Below are 19,441 nucleotides of genomic sequence, written 5' to 3'. Positions count from 1 at the left end.
CGCCTCTTTGATCCATTTCATTACGATTCTTCCCTGGTCAAAGATAGCCCACACTTTCCAGAAAGAGGCACCGTGTTTACTGATGCTTGTAATGGCAGTGAGTGATCAGAAGGCAACCTGGCTATGGGACCTTGTCAATGAAGTGGCCACAGCCAGCAGTCCCAGGCTTCTGGTCTGACACTTTCACTTGGAGAGGCAGCCAAGATGAGCCTTTTAGTAAATACCGCCTTAGAGTAAATGATGTTTTTTAACTAGCCACATTTTAGATTTGGGCTTCATCCTCTATAAACCTCAGAACGAAGAGCAATTTTCCAGGGGCACTAAGGACATAGAACATATTGAGCTGCTTTGAATGAACATCACGTACCTTGCTTTGTTTCTTTGTCTGAGAAGTACTTCTATCTTTCTAACCCTGCTTCCAACATAGCAAAAATAGGGGTTTAGGAGTTAAAAAGGTCTGTACGTGAATTCTGTTTGTTAGATAGTCCTGAGGGACGAAGTTCTCGAACTATTGGATGTTTCTGGGTAGAAGGAAGTTTCTTGAGTTTGTTTAGCATTGCTGTGGATGTCAGCCCATGGAGTTGCCAAGTCACAGTCAGATTAGAACCTATAAACTGAGTTCTCAGTAACAGGAGCACCGAGTGCTAGAGGGTTTAAAATAGATGTCATATGATACCAATTATAACTCAGTGCAATTTTACAGTCAGAGGACCCTATACAGAGCATAAGCCAAAATGGAAGATGGTCCTGTTTTCTATGGCTTTAAAAACATTTTTCTTACAATGTTTGCTACCTTTTTTTTCTTCAAGCTTTTAATTAAAGTTTTCTTGGCTCTGCTAACTCATTTCTATATCGTCAAAGGAAATAGAAAAGAAGCAGCTAGGATAGCAGAAGAGATCTATGGTGGAATTTCAGGTAAAAGTACATGAATTTGTTCCCAATACCTAACAACCCCCTCCTAGATAATTCATATGAACAGTAGTATTTCTAGAAGTCAGATTTTATTTGTACTTTGATTTTGAGTGGATAATTTTAAAACATCTGTCCTTAAAAGTAGTGAATGCTGTAGGCTGCATCAAGTTGTGAAGGATTTTCAGCTTTATGTTTTGCAAGTTAGTAGATCTATTAACAGTTATTACTTCAGAAGCAAATGATGAAGTTGCTTGTTACTAAGAGTCTTTTGAGCAACCTCATTTGTGCTGACCAGAAGAACTACTTACATAGGATGATTTTAGTATTTTTAACTGAACTTTAACAATGAACGTGCTAAGGAGACTACATTGCCTCAGGAAATAGAATGACCAATAAGTTTGATTTTAAGTAGCAAACGTGGCATGCTGTGTATATTTTTGTGCTGCCATTTGCAACTGGAATTGATTAACAACTTGTCACTGTCGGGAAAAACTTCACTAAACCCATTTGTATGTGCTACCATGCAAAGCACTGCAAACAAATGGTGTTATAGTATGAAATGTCAAGATTTGGGTAAAACATTTTAAAGTCTCATGCTTTGTAGAGATTAGTCTCCATTTTTTTTTTTCAAGAAATTATTCACCTTAATTATAGTGCGACGCTGCAGGGATATCTGTATCCCTGTCGCTGCTGGGATTGTCACTTAATAGAGCATTCATAAACAGTTTCCCAATGTATTTTTAGTGTTCATGGGGCTTCCAAGATTACATCATTCTTTGTCTAGTGTCCATTTCAGTTTGCATCCAGGATTCTCTTTCAAAATAGGATTATGCTATGTGATTCCAATACACCAGACAACTTGGAAGACATTAGTCAACAGCGGTCTTATCCAAACAAATAAGACCTTCAAAGGAGAAGCATCAGAATGCTTCAATTAACTGGGGAAATTGAGAAGAATTTTGAAGTGTCAGAAAATATCCGAAGGCCTGGACTGTGGAAAGAGATCTCTTTTGGGGATTACATTTGTCACACATTTCAGGGAGGTATGTTGCTTTGGTTAAAAAATAAGAAAGTAACTCTTCTTTATAGTTTGAAGTTAACCAAGATCTGAAAAGCTCTTTTCTAATTTAACTTGTAAATTTGGACAGTGGCTTTCTAAAATATTCAGTAATGGGTTTGATGTTCTTGTAGATACATCATCCTCGTGGTTTCAATTAGGCAAAGTCCAGCAAGGTTAATATTGGCAAGAACACGTTAAAAATGTTTCCTCCTGTTGCTCATGTGTTTTATTTCTGTCTTTGTGATTGGTCCTTAATCAAGTGCACTCTTAAAAATGATTTTCCAGTAGTCAAAACCCATGTAAACATAGTTTAAATTTGAATTTGGAGCCAAAATATGAATCTCTTAAATAGAGTTATTCATTCATTCCTGTACTTGGTCATGCTCCTAGGATAATGTTCATTTAATTTGCAAGCAGCATAGTGTTATAAAGTTAAAAACATATTTTTCAATTATTGGTAGAGGGGCAGGACTGAGAATGATGCATGTTAGTTTTCCTGTTTTATTTCCTTCCTGTATGTGTTTGCGTGCCCCACACATACACAGACCCCCATATGCCTGCATATACATATAATAGATTTGGTAAAGAAGTCTTTCTGTAATAATATAGGCAGTAATTTGCCAGAACCAGTAATTTTTACACAGTTCCGTGCTTTTGCATTTGACACCACCATTAACAGATACTACACATTTAGAGCTAGATGTAATTAAAAATCAAGAATAAAATTTTGTGGTGTTAACACTTAAACCAAAAATCACCTTTGCTGTTCGTTGGCCAGACAAATGTTTGTTGGGAAAATATATGACAATCAGTAGATTAGCTCATTGACTTGCACAAGTCTCAGCCCAAGGTTAAATTCTTGATTCTGCTAGCAGATTCTGTTCCTGTAAGCCAGTGTTTTTCAACCTTTTTTAATCTCATGGCACATTTGAACCTATAGTTAAGCTTCCATGTCACGCTTAAATCGTGTTGATCAAAAGAAGAGCAATATATATATGCACTGTGCTTTGAGTTTCTTTTGAAGTTAATTAATTATCTTTAAAATTTTTCGAGGCACACTGGTTGAAAATCACTGCTGTAAACGAACCTCTGTAATGTCAAAAACAAGGGTGGATGGGAAGAACTCAGCTGGGGCAGAAGTTAGGCTTTCATAGGTCCTGGGTACTCTTTGTTTTAGAAGCTGTGCCTAATATCACTTCCTTATTATATATAATTTGTTTTTAGCTGTAAAAGTTTTTGGAAAGATTTTTGGAATTTTATATTCTGGAATACATGAGCCAATAGGTCTTGTGGTTTAAAGTGGCACATTTGCAGATAACTCATTCAAACTAAGCTATGGTTGACGGTTATTAGTTTTGATTTTCAAGCTTCTCTGTGTATTTTATCAAATATACATGCATATTTATATATATGGTGTCCATAAAGTTTGTGTGCATTTTTTTAGTATGTTATACTATTTTAAATTGCACACAAACTTTATGTCCACTTGTGTATATGTGTGTGTGTGTGTGTGTGTGTGTGTGTGTGTATCTTTTTAAGTTTGAAACATTGTCCTTGTCCCTTGCTGTTCTGTGTGGAGCATCAGGTGGATCACCAGAGCCCACCTTCAAGATATTTGTGCAGGCACCTTTCTCAGGAGAGATGCTGTGTGATTTTTCAGCTTCTGTGAATTTGTACGAAGTTATATTCAGTACTGCGACCTGGTAATCAAACTTGATGAAAACAAAGTGTGGATACAGGCTGATCATCTGTTATTCAACAACCCTTGGGCCAGACATGCTTCAGAATTCAGTAACCTCTTTTGGATGTTAGAAAGATTACATAGTATGTATGCTGTGCATTACACAGCACTCCCAGGGGGGCCTGGAGCTGTCTCCCACATCACCCACTTTGATGTTTCACTAAGTGAAAACACAAATAAAAATAATAAATTGCTTAGCCTGAATTCTGGCCATGTTTTGCAGCTAAATGAGTTTGCATCAAGTTCAGGGAGAAGCTTGGTTTTCAGACAATGGGTAATTTTACAATGATAGATGAGAGGTTATAGAACTATAGTAACTTCTTTTTAAAAAACAATGGCTATTTTAAGCTAAGTCTGAAAGATCAGTACTGTTCTAAGTGTTACCCTTAAAATCACCTCATCAGCTAATTGACTGTGATTTGACAGTGTTGCTTCTGTCTGACTCATCTTCCTGACTTGCTTTTCTTATCTTCTCCATGCCTATAGGATTTGCCTGCCTCTGTTCCATTCTTGCCCAAACCTCTGCCTAGCCTTCTGTGCTTAGTTTCCCTGGTCATTTCCCCAAATGTTGGCCTAACTGTGCTCTAAGTGGTGCTGTAGCTCAGGTGCCTACTGGTCTTTCCCACGCTGGGACAAGCAGTTCCCGCAGGGCTCTGCCTCCCATGGGTCACCATTACTTCATCTCTCCGGCCCCTAATGGGTTCTCAGGGGCCTTCTTTGTAACATCAACACGAGTCTTTGTGTCTGATGTGGCTCATTGACTGTGCCCATCCTCTGACCAGAACTGAACAGAGAGTATCCATTTTCACTCAGTTTTATTACATTGTTTTGGATATCAGGAAATTTATTATAGTATCTTTGTCTCAAATTGTCTAGGTTTTACTTAAAATATCATTAATTCTGCTAGGTTCTTGCCTATATTTTGGTTCAAAAGTGAAGTTCCCTATGCACTTTCTTTTTCTTTAATAAATGCTAGAGAAGGTGTTGCTTAATATGATTTTAGAAGTTGAATAAAGAGAATAAAGATGGTTCACGTGCATCAGGGATTATAACCAGTTAGGTGGTCTTTTTGAATAATAGACTAGAATTTGAAATCCTTGTTGGTATTAGGGTATAATTTGCAAAAAAAAAAAAAAAAATTAAAAAAATAATTGGTTTTATCTTAAACACCTGGGATTTTTTTTTATTCCATCTGAACCAATTTTGTTATCGAACTATGTGGTTTTAGAAATTGTTGTGAAGTTGTTATTCAAACAGTCTGAAAGCTAAAGATACAAATCACGTTCTGAGAAAAATTCAGAAGGGAAAATGAAAAAGTGCTTGAACATTTTCCGTACACCTCATCAAGAACAAGCAAACATATTTGTAGAGTAAACTATCTTCGTAATGTGTTTGCAGCCCTGTGACACAGGCAGTCTGCCAAGTGACTAAAAATAGATTGCCTTAGAGGAGAGTGATTGAGTCCTACTTAAGCATTCATTTATTTGGAGAGCTTAGTTGCATATTTCATGAAGGGAATGGAAAAACTCCCAAGCTGCCAAATAACTTTTATCCTCAATTTCTTACAATTAGCTTCAATTTGCAAAATGAGAATGATAAGAGTGAGTGAGAGACTGTTGGGAACAAGAATAGAAAAACAGGAGACCCCACTGTGGCAGTTTCTGAAAAAGGGTTTTGTGTGAAAACCTTTCAAGGTTCTTGGAAGCAAGTGCTAGAAAACGATGAAATGGAAACGTTACTTTCTTGAGAGTGATTCTCTTTCCAGTTGGGAAACAAAAATGACTTTGACTTTTAAGGTGATACAGTTGAATTATTTATACCAGCAGTCCCAAACTTTTTGGCACCAGGAACTAGTTTCATGGCAGCCAGTTTTTCCATGGACTGGGGTGGGGGAATGGTTTTGATATGAGCCTGCAAGCGATTGATTTACTATGGTCTGTGCAGTCACACCTCTCCGCTAATGATAATCTGTATTTGCAGCCACTCCCCAGCGCTAGCATCACCCCCTCAGCCCCGCCTCACACCATCAGGCATCACAGTCTTGTAAGGAGCACAACCTGGATCCCTCGCATGCGCAGTTGGCAGTAGGGCTCACACTCCTATGAAACTCTAATGCCACTGATCTGACAGGAGGCGGAGCTCAGGCAGTGACGCCAGTGATGGGGAGGGGCTGTAAATGCAGATGAAGCTTCACTTGCTTGCCTGCTGCTCACCTCCTGCTGTGCAGCCCAGTTCCTAACAGGCCAAAACTGGTGTACAACCTAGGTTTGAGGACTGCAGATTTATACTAGTTATAGGGAGAAGGTGGATATGAAAGCATCCTGAGACAACTTAAATTTACCCTGAAGATAAGCAGAATTTAAAAACCAGTGGTTCTGAAAACCAGAACAAGGTGTTTTTTGAAGTCTCCAAAACTTGAGTTTCAATCCTACTTCTTTACTGTTTCACGTGGAGCAAAGGGGTTGTGCAATTTGGGGTGTTTCCAGCCATAAAGCAAGGCTCTCCTTCCTCTACTGAAAGCCATGGGATGGGGGCTGTAGGAGAAATTCAAGTTTAGATAACGGATACCTGAAAGGAGATTGAGCCTGGTATTTCACTCTCAAGTTGGAAGCGTGCTTGGACAACTTGGTGAACTGCCTGGCCCTGTGCTGTCCAAATAGGGGGAAAGAGAATTGGAAGGCAGTGGGTGGTGAGGGAGAAGCCCAGGACAGCCACCATTCCCTCTTTCTTGGTGGAATGGAAGCTGGCACAGGGCTTGTCGCCACATCAGAGGCATGGGGTGGGAGTAAGGGTCATCAGAGGATGCTGCATTGATGGGAGACATGAGGAGAGGTAGCCAAATGCCAATGGGTGGGAAAGGTACTTGGAAATGAGCCCTGGTGCAAAGGGCATGTCACAGACCCAGAGTGAGGCCTGCCATGAGGCCACATAAGCAGAGCTGGCCTCCTCTTCCAGGTAGACATCTTCCCTGTTCCTCTCACTTCTCCCCACTCCCGGGGCACCAAAGGAGCTGGCACTTGAAAGGAAGAAGTAGGAGGCATGTGAAGAACATGCTGCCCTTCTACCTCCAGCTGCTTCGTGGGCCAGTTAGAGCCCTACCCCACCTTCTGGGAGTGGGAAGAAGCCAGGGGCTACAGAGATGATCAGAGATTTACTTAAAGCTTGTTTTTATTTTTGAAGTGAATACTTACAGTACCTTCAGGTGACTCAGGCTATTGTTAGAACAATGGCATAACAAAGGCACACGTATAGCTTTGCTTTTTTCATTTGGTCAGAGTTTTAAGTTGGCAGCTGTGGGTAAAAACCGTCCTCCCGATCCCTGTGCTGTATTCACTTTTAGTAGCAATCAAGTAAGAGGGTAACATCTCTGACGTACACTTCACGTCGAATGAGATGGGGAGGTATTAGAGGAAAACCAAGTCTTACTAATTGAGCATTTTATATATATATAAAAAATTGTTGTAAAAAATTTATATATATGATAAAATTGAGTAAGAGCAATTGGTAAGACCAATTATTAATAATACTCAATACTTAATGCTCAATTAGTAAGATTATCTCATTATTTCTGGTTTACGACAATTATAGATGTCCAAAGAGATTTAAATTTATTTCACGCTTCAATTTTTAACCAATTCTGGAACAAGTGGAGGTACAAACACAAGGTATGTTCATCTTAAAAATTTGATCTGTTTTTCTTTATTATAAAAGCATTATGCATTCATATCAGGAGTATGGGATCACCAGTGATTTGATAGACCTATTTATTTTTGTTTTACTTTTCATTTTGGAAGTAATTTCAACTAACAGTTATAAGAACTATACAAAGAATTCCTACTTCTTTTCATCCAGAGATCCCATTCATATTTAGCTAACTGTTCTAATAATGTCCTTGATAGCAGAATAATCAGGTGTGTTGCCTTTAGCTATTGTGTCTTGTCGGCACCCTTCTGGAATTGTTCCTCTGTCCCAGGAATTGCATTTTCAGGCCAATTAGTTAGTGGAATGTCCCCTTTGCCTGGTGTCCTCAGGATCAGATGTGGGTTAACTCATTTGGAGCAGGAATGTCACTGAAGCAATGGCATTTCGTCAGATGGCAGATGGTGCTGATTTGTTCCATTACTGATCGGGTTAAATGTTGTCACTTGGATGAGATGGTTTTTGCCGTTTTCTTCTGTAAAATGACCCCTACTTTTGGTATAAGTAGTAATTATTTTATGAGGAGACAAGGATGATTGTCTATTATTTCTTCTGCTTTTCTAAGTTGGCGTTCTGTTATGATGAAATGCTTTCTGTTCGCCATCTTTATATATTTATTTACATCACTGACTAAATAAAGGACTTCTAGATCACTGTTTTTATTTGGTAGGGTATAATCTTTTACTCTCATTGTTTATTTTTGATGCTTGAATTGTCCCATATTTAGCCAACGGAAGCCCTGTCAAGCCAGCTTCTGTGCCTTTTTGATACTGCCTGTCTGTCTTTGAATACTTCCTTACTTTCTGGTAAGATGGTTGGTGAGGTCCATATTGTATTTTTCCTGGCCCAGGCCTGAGTCACCTATCTCTCCAAGGAACCCTGGTTTAGGTTTTCTGTATATATACACTTTTATGCTTTACATCTAAATATACATTTTAAAATCTATTTAGACATATGAAAACCACATTTTTGTACCAATTCTCCAATATCAGTCCAACCTATAAGGTTCATTGAAGCTTTCCTCCATTTTTATAACCCAAAGGGTTAGAGGACATACACTGAGTTAGAATAGAAAGAGGGCCACTTGAAATGTTTATAACCCTGGTTCTCATCCATTGGAAAAGTTTACTATTTCCTTAAAGCCTCGAGTTACTTTCTATTCAGAGATTTTCATTTTGCCATGTTTGTAGATATGGAAAGCCTGAGTTGTTATCCTCATTAGGATCACCTAGAAGAAGTTGAGAAGAGGGGCCCTTTGTGTTAAATCCAATTTGTACAACCTTCTACTCAGTATATGGAGAGCACAGTCATAATGTGAGAAATCAGCACATTTTGCAAACTGGAGTAGGTTTTCTTCCCAAACAAATGATTGCTCTTTGAGATGTTTAATAGAGGGTTACTTTTCAGATGCCCATTAAGCTGGTTAGTCTTGTTTGTAGACAAGCACTTATAACAAAAACATTTAGAAGGCAGTCTGAGGCTGTTACTTAGAGTGCTATGCTATCAAGCCTACTTATTAGTCATAAATTGGACCACTTAACGTGTCTGGAGCATCTGTCACCATGGATATATTTTATTGGCCTACTTAGAAACCAAAGCACTTGCCAAATACTAGATTACTGTAACTTCTTTTTACAGATAAGGAAATTGAGGTTCCAATGATTTTGGTAACTTGCTGATTTGGACAGAGAAGGTGGTTGAAGTGGGACTTGAATCCAGGTAGTCTAGCTCCACTTGGTCCCCCCCACAGCCATCATGTTAAACTGCTCACGGGAAAGCTGGTTGGGGAAAAGTGTTTAGAGGAATCAGTCCTTTGAAAAATGACATTCTACATTGTAATAGATATACTTCATTATCACATGAAGCAGAAACAACTACCCCGAAAATTGGGGACAAAACTATTTTCCCTGGCCCCTTAGAATCTCCTTCATAGTGCACATGCAGTTAAGTCTTTGGGATAGGGGTGGAAGGCAGAGGAAGGAGAAAAATAGGGAATCTCATTGGCCTGCTTTGCCCTTCAATTTCCCTTATTTAGACCTATTGGATTCAGGCTCTGGGCACTATATATTTGAACTAAATCTATTGCTTATTAAAGCTGCCCCTCAAAAGTCAGAGGGATTGACTATTCCCCTCTCTTGGCACACACCACTGAACTAATGGACTTTATATTCAGTAGCTTGTTGCCTGCAAACAGTTGATGAGACAGTCTGACACACGGTCCCTGCTTCCCTCTTCTTTGCCCTGAACTCCTCACATAGTGGGTGGGCAGCATGAAGAAGCCACAGGAACAAGTCTCCAAACCTTAACTCTAAGCTTGATTTGTGTTTCAGACTGCTGGGCTGATCGATCCCCGCTCCATGAAGCTGCAGCTCAGGGACGCTTACTGGCCCTTAAAACTTTAATTGCACAAGTAAGTAAACTGAAGACTGGCTCCTTCGTGCTTATGCTGTGATCAAGCATCACTCTCTGTTAGCTTTAGCGGCAGCAGAGGACTTGCTCACCTCTTTCATCCCAGCACTACCATTCCAGGCACTTGTATTCTCTTGTACCTCTCTGTTCATTCTTCCCCTCTGTGTTCCTGGGGAGCTGCCTCGTTTTCTGCCCAGTTCCCTCCTTCCCTTTCTGGGCCTTCCTTTGCGTTTTTCTGTGGGGAATCTTGGAGGATGCCCTCAAATTTGTGCTGCACCAACTCACCTCATACTTCTTAGCTTGGGCCTTAGTAACAATAGCCTTAAACTTGCATTAGTCCGCTATCGCTGTGTAACCAATTACCTCAAAGCACAGTGGCCATAAAGAACAAGCATTTTGATTGATATGGTTTCTCTGGGCCAGGGAGCAGCTTAGCTGGGTGATGGTGGCTCAGGGTCTCTCACGGGCTGCTGAGGGTCAGCCAAGGCTGCAGTTATGGCTCAACACGGTGGGGTGGGGGGGTGGCTTTCCAAAGTAGTCCTGTGGTGGTTGGCAAACCTTAATTCCTTGCCACGTGAGCCTCTCCACAGGGCTGCATCATGAGATGGCAGCTGGCTTCCCTCAGAGAGAGTATGAGAGCGTGCCGAACAGGGAAGTCACAGTTGTTTAATAACCGAATCTCTGAAGTGACAGCTTGTCACTTCTGCCATATTCTAATTATTCGATATGAGTAAGTCTAGCTCACACTGAAGGTGAAGGGATTACACAAGTGAGCCAATGCCAGGAATCAGAGCTTACTGGGCACTATCTTAGGCCATCCCATTGATAGAATATGTAGTATTTTAAGAGTATTAAAATAGGTTAACAAATGGGTAAATCTTACTCCTTAGGGAAGAATCATTCAAATCTTAGCTATGAAGTCTACTTTATTTGTATTTGTGACTGTATTCCCAGCACCTTGAACAATGAGTATAGACACTGGTAAATATTTGTGAAACGAATGGAAAAAAGTATACAGCCTCCATTTGTATATTTTGTTTTACAGTCTGCTGTTAATGACTCACAGAGAGGGTGAGTCATTGTTTTTCTTTCCACGTCCTCGCAGTTACCTAACTTGCCTTCCTTACCATTTTGAACTTAAACAACTAAGGTGTACTGCTCTGTGTGTGTGGGTTCGCACACACGTGCTTTTAAATTGATTGATTTTTTTTTTCGCTTTCCCCTTTATGAGTTGTGTTATTTCTTAAGAAAGTAGAGGCAAAAGAAAATCAGTATTGCTAACAATGATCACGTGGGCTTTGTACCCGATTTTATTACTTGCTTATTTATTTGTAGGCCCTTTATATTTGATGTTATTTAGTTATTGTTAATATATAACGTAGTTCAAAACTTAAAATGTTATGTACATTTAATAATATCAAAGAGAAGATGGCTGTTAATTTATACTGTATGGGAAAGCATGTATGTTTTTTTCATTTGTAAAAGTGGGTCAGTTCTTGAAATAATCTTTCATGTCTCATCACACAGTTTGTACTGCGCTCCTTAATCTATAATCGTAATACCAAAATCCAAAAAACTTTGCAAACAAGGTTTTCATAAGCTTAGGGCCAAACCTCATTGGCTTGCAAATCTAATCTGAACTGACACCAAAAGTTATCCCCTTTAGTATGAATGTTTGTTTATTTTGCTTGAGGAAAAATTAATGTGTTTGATGACTGGGGGGAGGGGTGCCGAGGGTTACTGTAGAATGCAGAGGGTTCATGTAGTATGCACTGAATTATAAAATCTGAACATTTTCTAAATCTGAAACATCTGCCCCAAGGGTTTCAGATAAAGGATTGTCGATATTTACACCTGTAATTTAGAAGGTCTTCGTTTTTAAAAATGTGAAATGCTTTTATATTCTACACGGTTTTTCGCTTTATGTATTAAATGATTTTAAATGACAAAAACATTCAAATGTTATAAAAAGATATGCCATGAAAATTCTTGCGTCATTGCCTCCCTCTCAGCCTCCCACCTCAATACTTTTAACAGTATTTTTAACAAGCTTTGTATTTTGGGATAAATTTGAAGCAGAGTTATTAACACACTATAGAGCGTTCCCATGCACTCTGTACGTTTCACTCAACTTCTCCTAATGTTGACATCGCCATGGTCCATTAGTGAAAAACAAGAAATTAACAGACATTAATTCAACTGCAGATTGTTGGGACTTCAACAGTTTTTCCACTACTGTCCTTTTATGTACCAGGGTCCTAGCTACGCTGAGCACACCTTGATTTTTAACTATATTTCAGAAACATGTCAGGTTCAATAGTGTGATCAAGTGTATAGGAAGCATTCTTCATGGAAAAGTTCAACTTTTACTTGCTACATCTCCACTTCACCCATATACACTATTTATTTTACATTTATATAGCATGGTAAATATGAGTAAATCATTAAAGCCATGTGAGTTAAAACATTAAACCAGGGTTTCGAAACTCTTGGTTACATTGCTGGCTGTCACTGACAGCCACAATCCCTAAGTCTTGTAAATAATTTCAAAGTTCTGCTTCTCTGTTTCCTCATGCACAGTTAAGGTAGATCGTCTTTCAGGCCAATTCTGAAAATCTGAGATTTTTACACTGAATCAAAGTTTTGTTTGTCTGCTTGCTTTTTATCACACTCTGCCACCTTGTGGACTAGTCTGGTTTTTTTCTTCTTTTATACATGAGAAAAGGAAAAGACTTTTCTAACTGTGTTAGATACCCAGTTTGAAATAAATAGCACAATTGTAGAGTAATGACGTCATATCCAGCAAATGAAAATAGACAGGACCCGGGAGGCATGGGGAGGCCCTATGATGAAGGGACAGGCAAATCTCAGCTGCTGGCTACAGCAGGAATGCAGCCAGCCCTATGGAGATCTGGCAGAAGACAGTGGGTGTGTAGGTAGGAGTTTGGGCTGCAGAGTTTCAGCAGATAGGTTACAAGGCAAGGCTTGGCTGGGAAGCACCGATCAGGGACCTAAGTCTTTTCCAAAGTACGAAGTGGCAATCATGGGAGGGAAAGGGTAAAGGTCAAGTTATTAAAATCTGGTGTATGAAGTCAGAGTTGTCCACCAGCTAGGCTGACCTTGTCATCTGTCACATGGACTCCAGGATGAGGATGGCAGAGCACAGCAGTGTGGGACAGGGGAATATGTCAGGCCTGGGCAGAGATGGTTGTATTTGGGTGAGGAAATGAGGGTTTGGAGAAGCCCTACGCCTGGCCCCAGACACTGTGACTTCAGGGACCTCCTTGTGCAGTGACATGGTGTCCAAAGCAGTGTGGCTGGCTATTGCACAGCCTGATAAGGAAGTGCTGGCTACTTCGCTTTCCTACTCTTAAGTGCAAGGGTCACCCTTCTTTTTCAGATCCAAATCTACTCCCTGAACTTCCCTGCAGTCTGCCACCTACCCCTCCTCATATCCACTGCTGTTCACACCCACAGCAGGCCGGTGCCACCTGTTCGTGGACTCGCAGCCACATTTCCCTGGCTCTCCCTGCTTCAGTCTTTCAACCTTATCCCTACAATCAACTCTCCATTTTGCATCTTCTATTCCCTCCTGATGGCGTACCCTTCCTTTGCTTTCCTATCTGGAAACTTTTTATGCTTTAAGCCTAAGCTAAAATATCACTTCATTTGTCAAGGTTTTTTTTTTTTTAATTTTTTTTTTTATTCCTTAAGCCAGCTTTAAGGATAGCCCATCTCCTGAATGAAGTTTGAACAGGCTTCCAGGATAGCACTGGTTTTTCCCTTTGATTTTGCATTTCTGCCTGGGAGGAGGCAGAGCCATGTCGTAAGGGTTGAAGACTCGGGTCCTAGCACACTTCCTGGCTCGGAATGCTGAGTGAGCATTTATTGACTACGTGAACACGAGGCTCCCGGGCTGTGTTTATACTCTCTTGCTCATAATCTCTGCTGTCTCTACATGGTGCCACTTTGCCACCAACAGACCTTGAAAACTGGAGACACATACTGCCCAACATTGTTTTCATTGCTATCAGTAATAAAGCATTTCCTTCTCTTCTCTCCGAATGATAGGGTGTCAATGTGAACCTTGTGACAATTAACCGGGTCTCTTCTCTTCATGAGGCATGCCTTGGAGGTCACGTGGCCTGTGCTAAAGCCTTGTTGGAAAATGGTGCCCACGTGAGTACTACCCCTGCCCACGTGAGTGCTGCCCCTGCCCGCATGGTTCTGTCTGCCCCCGTGCATCTGCTAACACCTTAAGAGACTCTGCCTTCCCTAGTGCTTACTCACTGTGGGTACGGGCTGACTGGCTCTGTCCCTGCGTATATTCCATCGCTCAGGTTTCCTGATTTCGGTTTCCAAATTGTGATGCTGACTTAAGATAAGGGGGTGGCGCCTGTGGCTCAAAAGCGTAGGGCGCCGGCCCCATATGCTGGAGGTGGCAGGTTCGAACCCAGCCCCGACCAAAAAAAAAAAACCAAAAAAGATAAGTAAGATATTAAAAAGGACAAATTTTAAAAGAACAATAAAAGACACTTCATTTCATACCTAAGCCAATAACTATTCTTGTTGAGCAAACTTATCAAAATCAATAAGCTCTTAATAAATAGTACATTGGAAAACCCCACAAAATTAAACTTTATCGTATTTTGAACGTATAGCCTAACTTTTTCCAAAGAGTGACTGAGGCCCTATATATAACACAAACATCCCGACAGAATTATGAAATCACAACTTCTGAAAAATCTCGGTGACTGCTGCGATAAGTTGCCAGATGTTGTTTTGTTGCCAATTTTGTTGTTTGACTCAGCCTTTGCATTCTTTATGAGCTGCAGTATTTTCAAGTGCTTAATGGTGACTTTCTTTGTCTTTTATAGAGTTGAGTTTCTATATGTAGACGTGTAGAACTGAATATAAAATATTCAGTTTCTATGAGTAGAACTGAATATAAAATATTAGTTTCTTGCAAAAACTAATTTTTCTGATGCCGCCTTGCTCAGGCATTTCCATTTGGTAATGGTTCTTTAAGTTACCACTTAGTCATCTAAGGCAGCGGTTCTCAACCTGTGGGTTGCAACCTCTTTGTAAAAATGCAAATACATCGTGGCATTAGGAAGGTTGAGAACCACTGGTGTAAGGGATAATGATAAGGGCAAGGCTATGTGAGGGCCATCTCCTTTCAAGCCAGTCAACTGGAGTCACGGTCAGACTGCTGACAGGACATGATAAACAATCTGAGGTCAGAGAAAAGATTTTCTGAGGGACAAGGAGAAAAGTAAGTCATTGTTTCTTGTCTTTATCAGTTTTATAAGGGAGCAGCCAACAAATACTTTGTTATATCATTTAACATTTAAATCAGAATGAAAAAAGAAATAAGAGAAAGGTAATCAGTAGAAAGTTCCCCATAATTGGCAATCTCATGGACACCTCAAATTCAATACATTCGAAGCTGTGCTTATCATGTTCTTCCCTCTGGGACCTGTTTCTCATCTTGGGTTCCCAATTTCAGAGCCCAGGTCATTTTCCTGGTCTCTCAAGCTCCAAACTTGGGAATCATCTTGTTTCTTCCATCTCCCCATCTGGTTAATCACAAAATCCTACTAATTTGGCTGCCTAGTATTTCTAAAGTCTATCCTCTCCTTTATCCTGCTTCCATAGCGATCTAAAGCATTCATTATTGTATCAAAATGATCTCTTTCTATATTTGTTTTCCGTAATAGAATTCAGTCTACTTAAGGAGAGGCAAATGTCTTGCTACCGTTTCTAAAACATTGGCATCTAGTACGTGTTCCATGTATGTTTGCTGGTATGAACTAAGAGAGGAGCTTAGGACATCACATAAGACAATGACTTCCTAGACAGAGGATAAAGATGATACTTAGTAAAACACAAATTAAACCAGTTCCACCAAATATTTTTAGTAAAAATATAAATAGTATAGAAATCCCTAGACTATGCATTTATTCGCATTTTCCCCTGAATCTGCCATCTTAGCATCTAATCTTTAACTTTCTAAATTGATGGGGGAAGGGGAGGGTGGTGGCTCATGCTTGTAATTCTAGCACTCTGGGAGACCGAGGCAGGAGGATTGCTTGAAGTCAAGAGTTTGAGACCTACCTGAGCAAGAGCGAGACCCTGTGACTACTACAATTGGCCCGAGATGGAGTGCACCTGTAGTCCTTGGTACTCAGGAGGATTATGTAAGCCCAGGAGTTTGAGGTTGCTGTGACCTAGGCTGAGGCTATGGAACTCTAGCCCAGGTGACAGAGCAAGGCTCTGTCTCAAAATCTTAAAAAAAAAAAAAAAAGATCCAAAATTAATAGGGATTATGTTGGAACCTTGGAGATAAATCATTTTTGTTTCTGAAGCAAAAAAATTAATATCACACACAACTTTCCTTAGTTGTTGAGGCAAAACGGTTTGACATCAAATACCTGTTCTAGTACATTTCTGTCATATCAGAGCCTTCCCACCAGAAGGTCGTTCTGGTGTTCTTCCCAATCATTCTTTAATACTCCAGGATGCCTCCCAGCCCTGATGGTTCTTACATGACTCCCACAACCCTAGGGGGTACTGAGGATGGTTGGAGACATCATGTCAATGTCTATTTTCTATGTGCCTTTGGCTTGGCCATCATATCTTTAGGAGCAAGAGCTGGTGTGTGCAATTTATATGGATTACAGTGGATTAGAGAAGAAACTTGTGGCGAGAAAGATAGTAGAACTGTGGGGAATTGCCCAGGAGATTTTTTGCAAACATTGATTTAGGGACCATTAGGTAGCTGATTTCTCCAGTACTTTTGGTTGCTGCCATGTTTGTTTATGATTGGGAGAGGTAGTCAGGTCTGTATTAGTGAAAAATGGAAAAAATTGTTGTTGCAAGGGTTTGTTGAGTGCTTAGTGGGTACCAGGCAATGTTTTAAGTGTTTAACATCTAGTCATTCATTGATCTACCCTCAAACCTCATGAGGTTTCATAATACAGGCAGTCCTCAGCTTACAAAGGAGGTTCTGTAGGTTTGTTCTTAAGTTGAATCTGTATGTAAGTTGGAAAAGTAACACTTACTACCTGTAATACCCTCTGATCATAAGTATGAGTTATATTTCAGTTGGGTGTTTGTAACTTAGGGACTGCCTGAACTATAAAGATGTGGAGTTCCCTCACTCATTCACCAGCATGGGAAATTTCCCCAGGCAGATACACAGGAATATACACTTGGAGATGGTAAGAATGAAATAGCAAATCCTCTGGGGTTCTTCTCTGCTCATCCTTAGGTCAATGGAGTGACGGTTCATGGAGCCACACCTCTCTTCAATGCATGCCGTAGTGGCAGCATCGCATGTGTCAATGTGCTGCTGGAGTTCGGAGCCCACCCCCAGCTCGAGGTGCACTTGTCCTCACCCATCCATGAGGCAGTGAAGAGAGGTAAACATGCCACCACAATGCACATAAAACACGGGACGCTCATTGCAGTCTGTGTGGACCAATTGTCTACTGTCATGCAGGGATTGCCAGGATCTTCTTTCTTATCAGAATATATGTGGTTTAGAAATCCCACAGCAATAACGTGAACTTGCCTAAATCCTCAGAAAATATCCCTGCAGCATGAAACAACTCTTATTATAATCTGGGAATGTCTTCCTGTCTCAGATGTTCCAGTTTCTGGGGATAGTCACTTGAGAAGCCTTCCTGAGACCCTTTACCAAGACAGCAGTTGTGATTTCCATGAATTGTACTGTGCTTATGTATCTGTCTTTAGTACACAAAAATTGTTCATCCCCCAAAGCTCATAAAATGCCAACCAGTAAGCTAAAATAACTTATGAAAGTGTCTAAAAGCCAAGGCTGGTAGTCTCCCTAACGGAAGAGGAAATGTAATTGTCTACAACAAGTGATACACTCATGAGCTGATAACTTCAAGGTTATAGTTACTGAACAAAACAAGTTGCAGCTTTACAGAGGATGGCATTGGAAATCTTGAAGTTGACCTATATTCTTGTGTTGACAGTTACTTTTGAAATGAAGAAAAAAAAATAAATTTAAGGAATTTAAAAACTATATCCACAGACTAGACATGCACAAGAAGATACCATTGAAAGAACAAGGGCATTTGTCAAAGGTCACGCCCAGAGAGGTACATTTAGGTGGTCTCTAGTGATAGACTCGTTCACTTAGATCATGACCAGTGATACAAAGGGGAAATTAAATCACTTTTGACTAATGATCTTTGCTGCTATAATTGGGGATGAAAGTGTTATTTCAAAAGGTGACATTGAAAGATTTTCCCGTTACTAAACATGTCACTTGGTAATTTTTCCCCTACTTTAAATGACACAAAAGATCCAGATCTCAGTGTATCTATGTCTTAACAGTGTCCTAAATGTATTGAGTGTGCATTTATTGATTAGTAACTGATGTTAGTCATTTCTCAAACATCAAGTAAGTCCTTCAAGGTGTAGAGCAATGAACTATTTTGGAAATGACATAAAAGTCTTTTTAAAAATTTTGATATTGATTTGAAGGAAAAAAATTAATGTTATTTGTATTTCTATCCAAAGGTTGAAAAATGGATAAACAGCAGGAATGGTTTGAATTACTTAAATAATCCCGCAGCGCTTAGCTGATTATATATGGAGCATTTGGAATCTGTGTGCCTACAAAACATATATATGCTTACCATAAACACACAATTCTATGTGTCTCTATAATTTTTTCTATATTAGGAAAGCATGCTAAGGATCCACATCAGAATGGAAAAGGGATTAGCAAATTCATTAGTTTAGATATTGTTATATTCGTGCGAATCATTTAACTTTTATATTCATTTTGAAAACGTCCTGAGAATATTTAACTCAGAATAGGCTCAATTCCTTGTTCTTCAAAAATAAAAGACAAGAATTATACAAAAATACTTATCAGGTACTCTATATTTGTCAAAGAATTTTAGGCACTGGATTCTTACAGCTTTAAACCTCTGTGAACAGGCTGGGTCATAGTCTGAGTTAATACTTTGACATAAGTATTGATGGTATGAGCCAGGTTTAATATTTACTTATGTGAACAAATAATTTGAATTCACAGACTCCTGTCTTATATATTTTAATGCCTAAATTATACACAGTCTAGAATTTGTGATAAATTAGGCAGGTCTAGGATGAAGTTTGCATCTATGTTATCTACAAAGAAAAGGTTGGTAAATTATTTCATGATTATAAGATTTTTTTGCTTTAAGGAAAGAATTTAATACTTCGAAGAGAACTAATTCTTTGCGAGCTCCCATCAAGAATTCCCTCCTGAACAAAGCATTAATGTGCTGCAAATTAATCATGTCTGTATGTTCTATACTGGCTAGATGTAGTGGCTCCCCTCTGTAATCCTAGCACTCTGGGAGGCTAAGGCGAGTGGATTGCCTGAGCTCAGGGGTTTGAGACCAGCCTGAACAAGAGTGAGACCCCGTCTCTAAGAAAAAATAGCCAAGCGTTGTGGTGGGCACCTGTAGTTCCAGCTACTTGGGAGGCTGAGGCAAGAGGAACCCTTGAGCCCAAGAGTTTAAGGTTGCTGTGATGCTAGGGCACTCTATCGAGGGCAACAGAGTGAGACTGTCTCCAAAAAAAAAAAAAAA

The 19,441-nt window shown here is 39.8% G+C and overlaps 1 protein-coding gene across 2 annotated transcripts in view; it reads left to right on the top strand.

The window, feature by feature from the left end:
• Positions 1-358: 358 nt before the first annotated feature.
• The window catches only part of ASB11 (ankyrin repeat and SOCS box containing 11), a 25,370-nt gene continuing 6,287 nt past the window's right edge, over positions 359-19,441 (top strand). Inside the window, exons 1-4 of one of the 2 annotated variants that reach the window (XM_003791857.3) lie at positions 359-915; positions 9,743-9,822; positions 13,893-14,000; positions 17,095-17,245. In XM_003791857.3, coding sequence (XP_003791905.1) covers positions 735-915; positions 9,743-9,822; positions 13,893-14,000; positions 17,095-17,245 — 520 coding nt within the window. In that variant the 5' untranslated portion in view covers positions 359-734. Of the gene's footprint in view, positions 916-1,113; positions 1,956-9,742; positions 9,823-13,892; positions 14,001-17,094; positions 17,246-19,441 lie in introns of those variants that run through there. The other variant, XM_003791858.3, reaches the window with a different exon arrangement.

Source organism: Otolemur garnettii, unplaced genomic scaffold (genome assembly GCF_000181295.1).
Source record: "Otolemur garnettii isolate 467f Iridium unplaced genomic scaffold, OtoGar3 scaffold00051, whole genome shotgun sequence".
Classification (NCBI taxonomy): Eukaryota; Metazoa; Chordata; class Mammalia; order Primates; family Galagidae; genus Otolemur; species Otolemur garnettii.
Note: the sequence above shows the minus strand (reverse complement) of the source record. Positions and strands in the feature narration are given on the sequence as shown.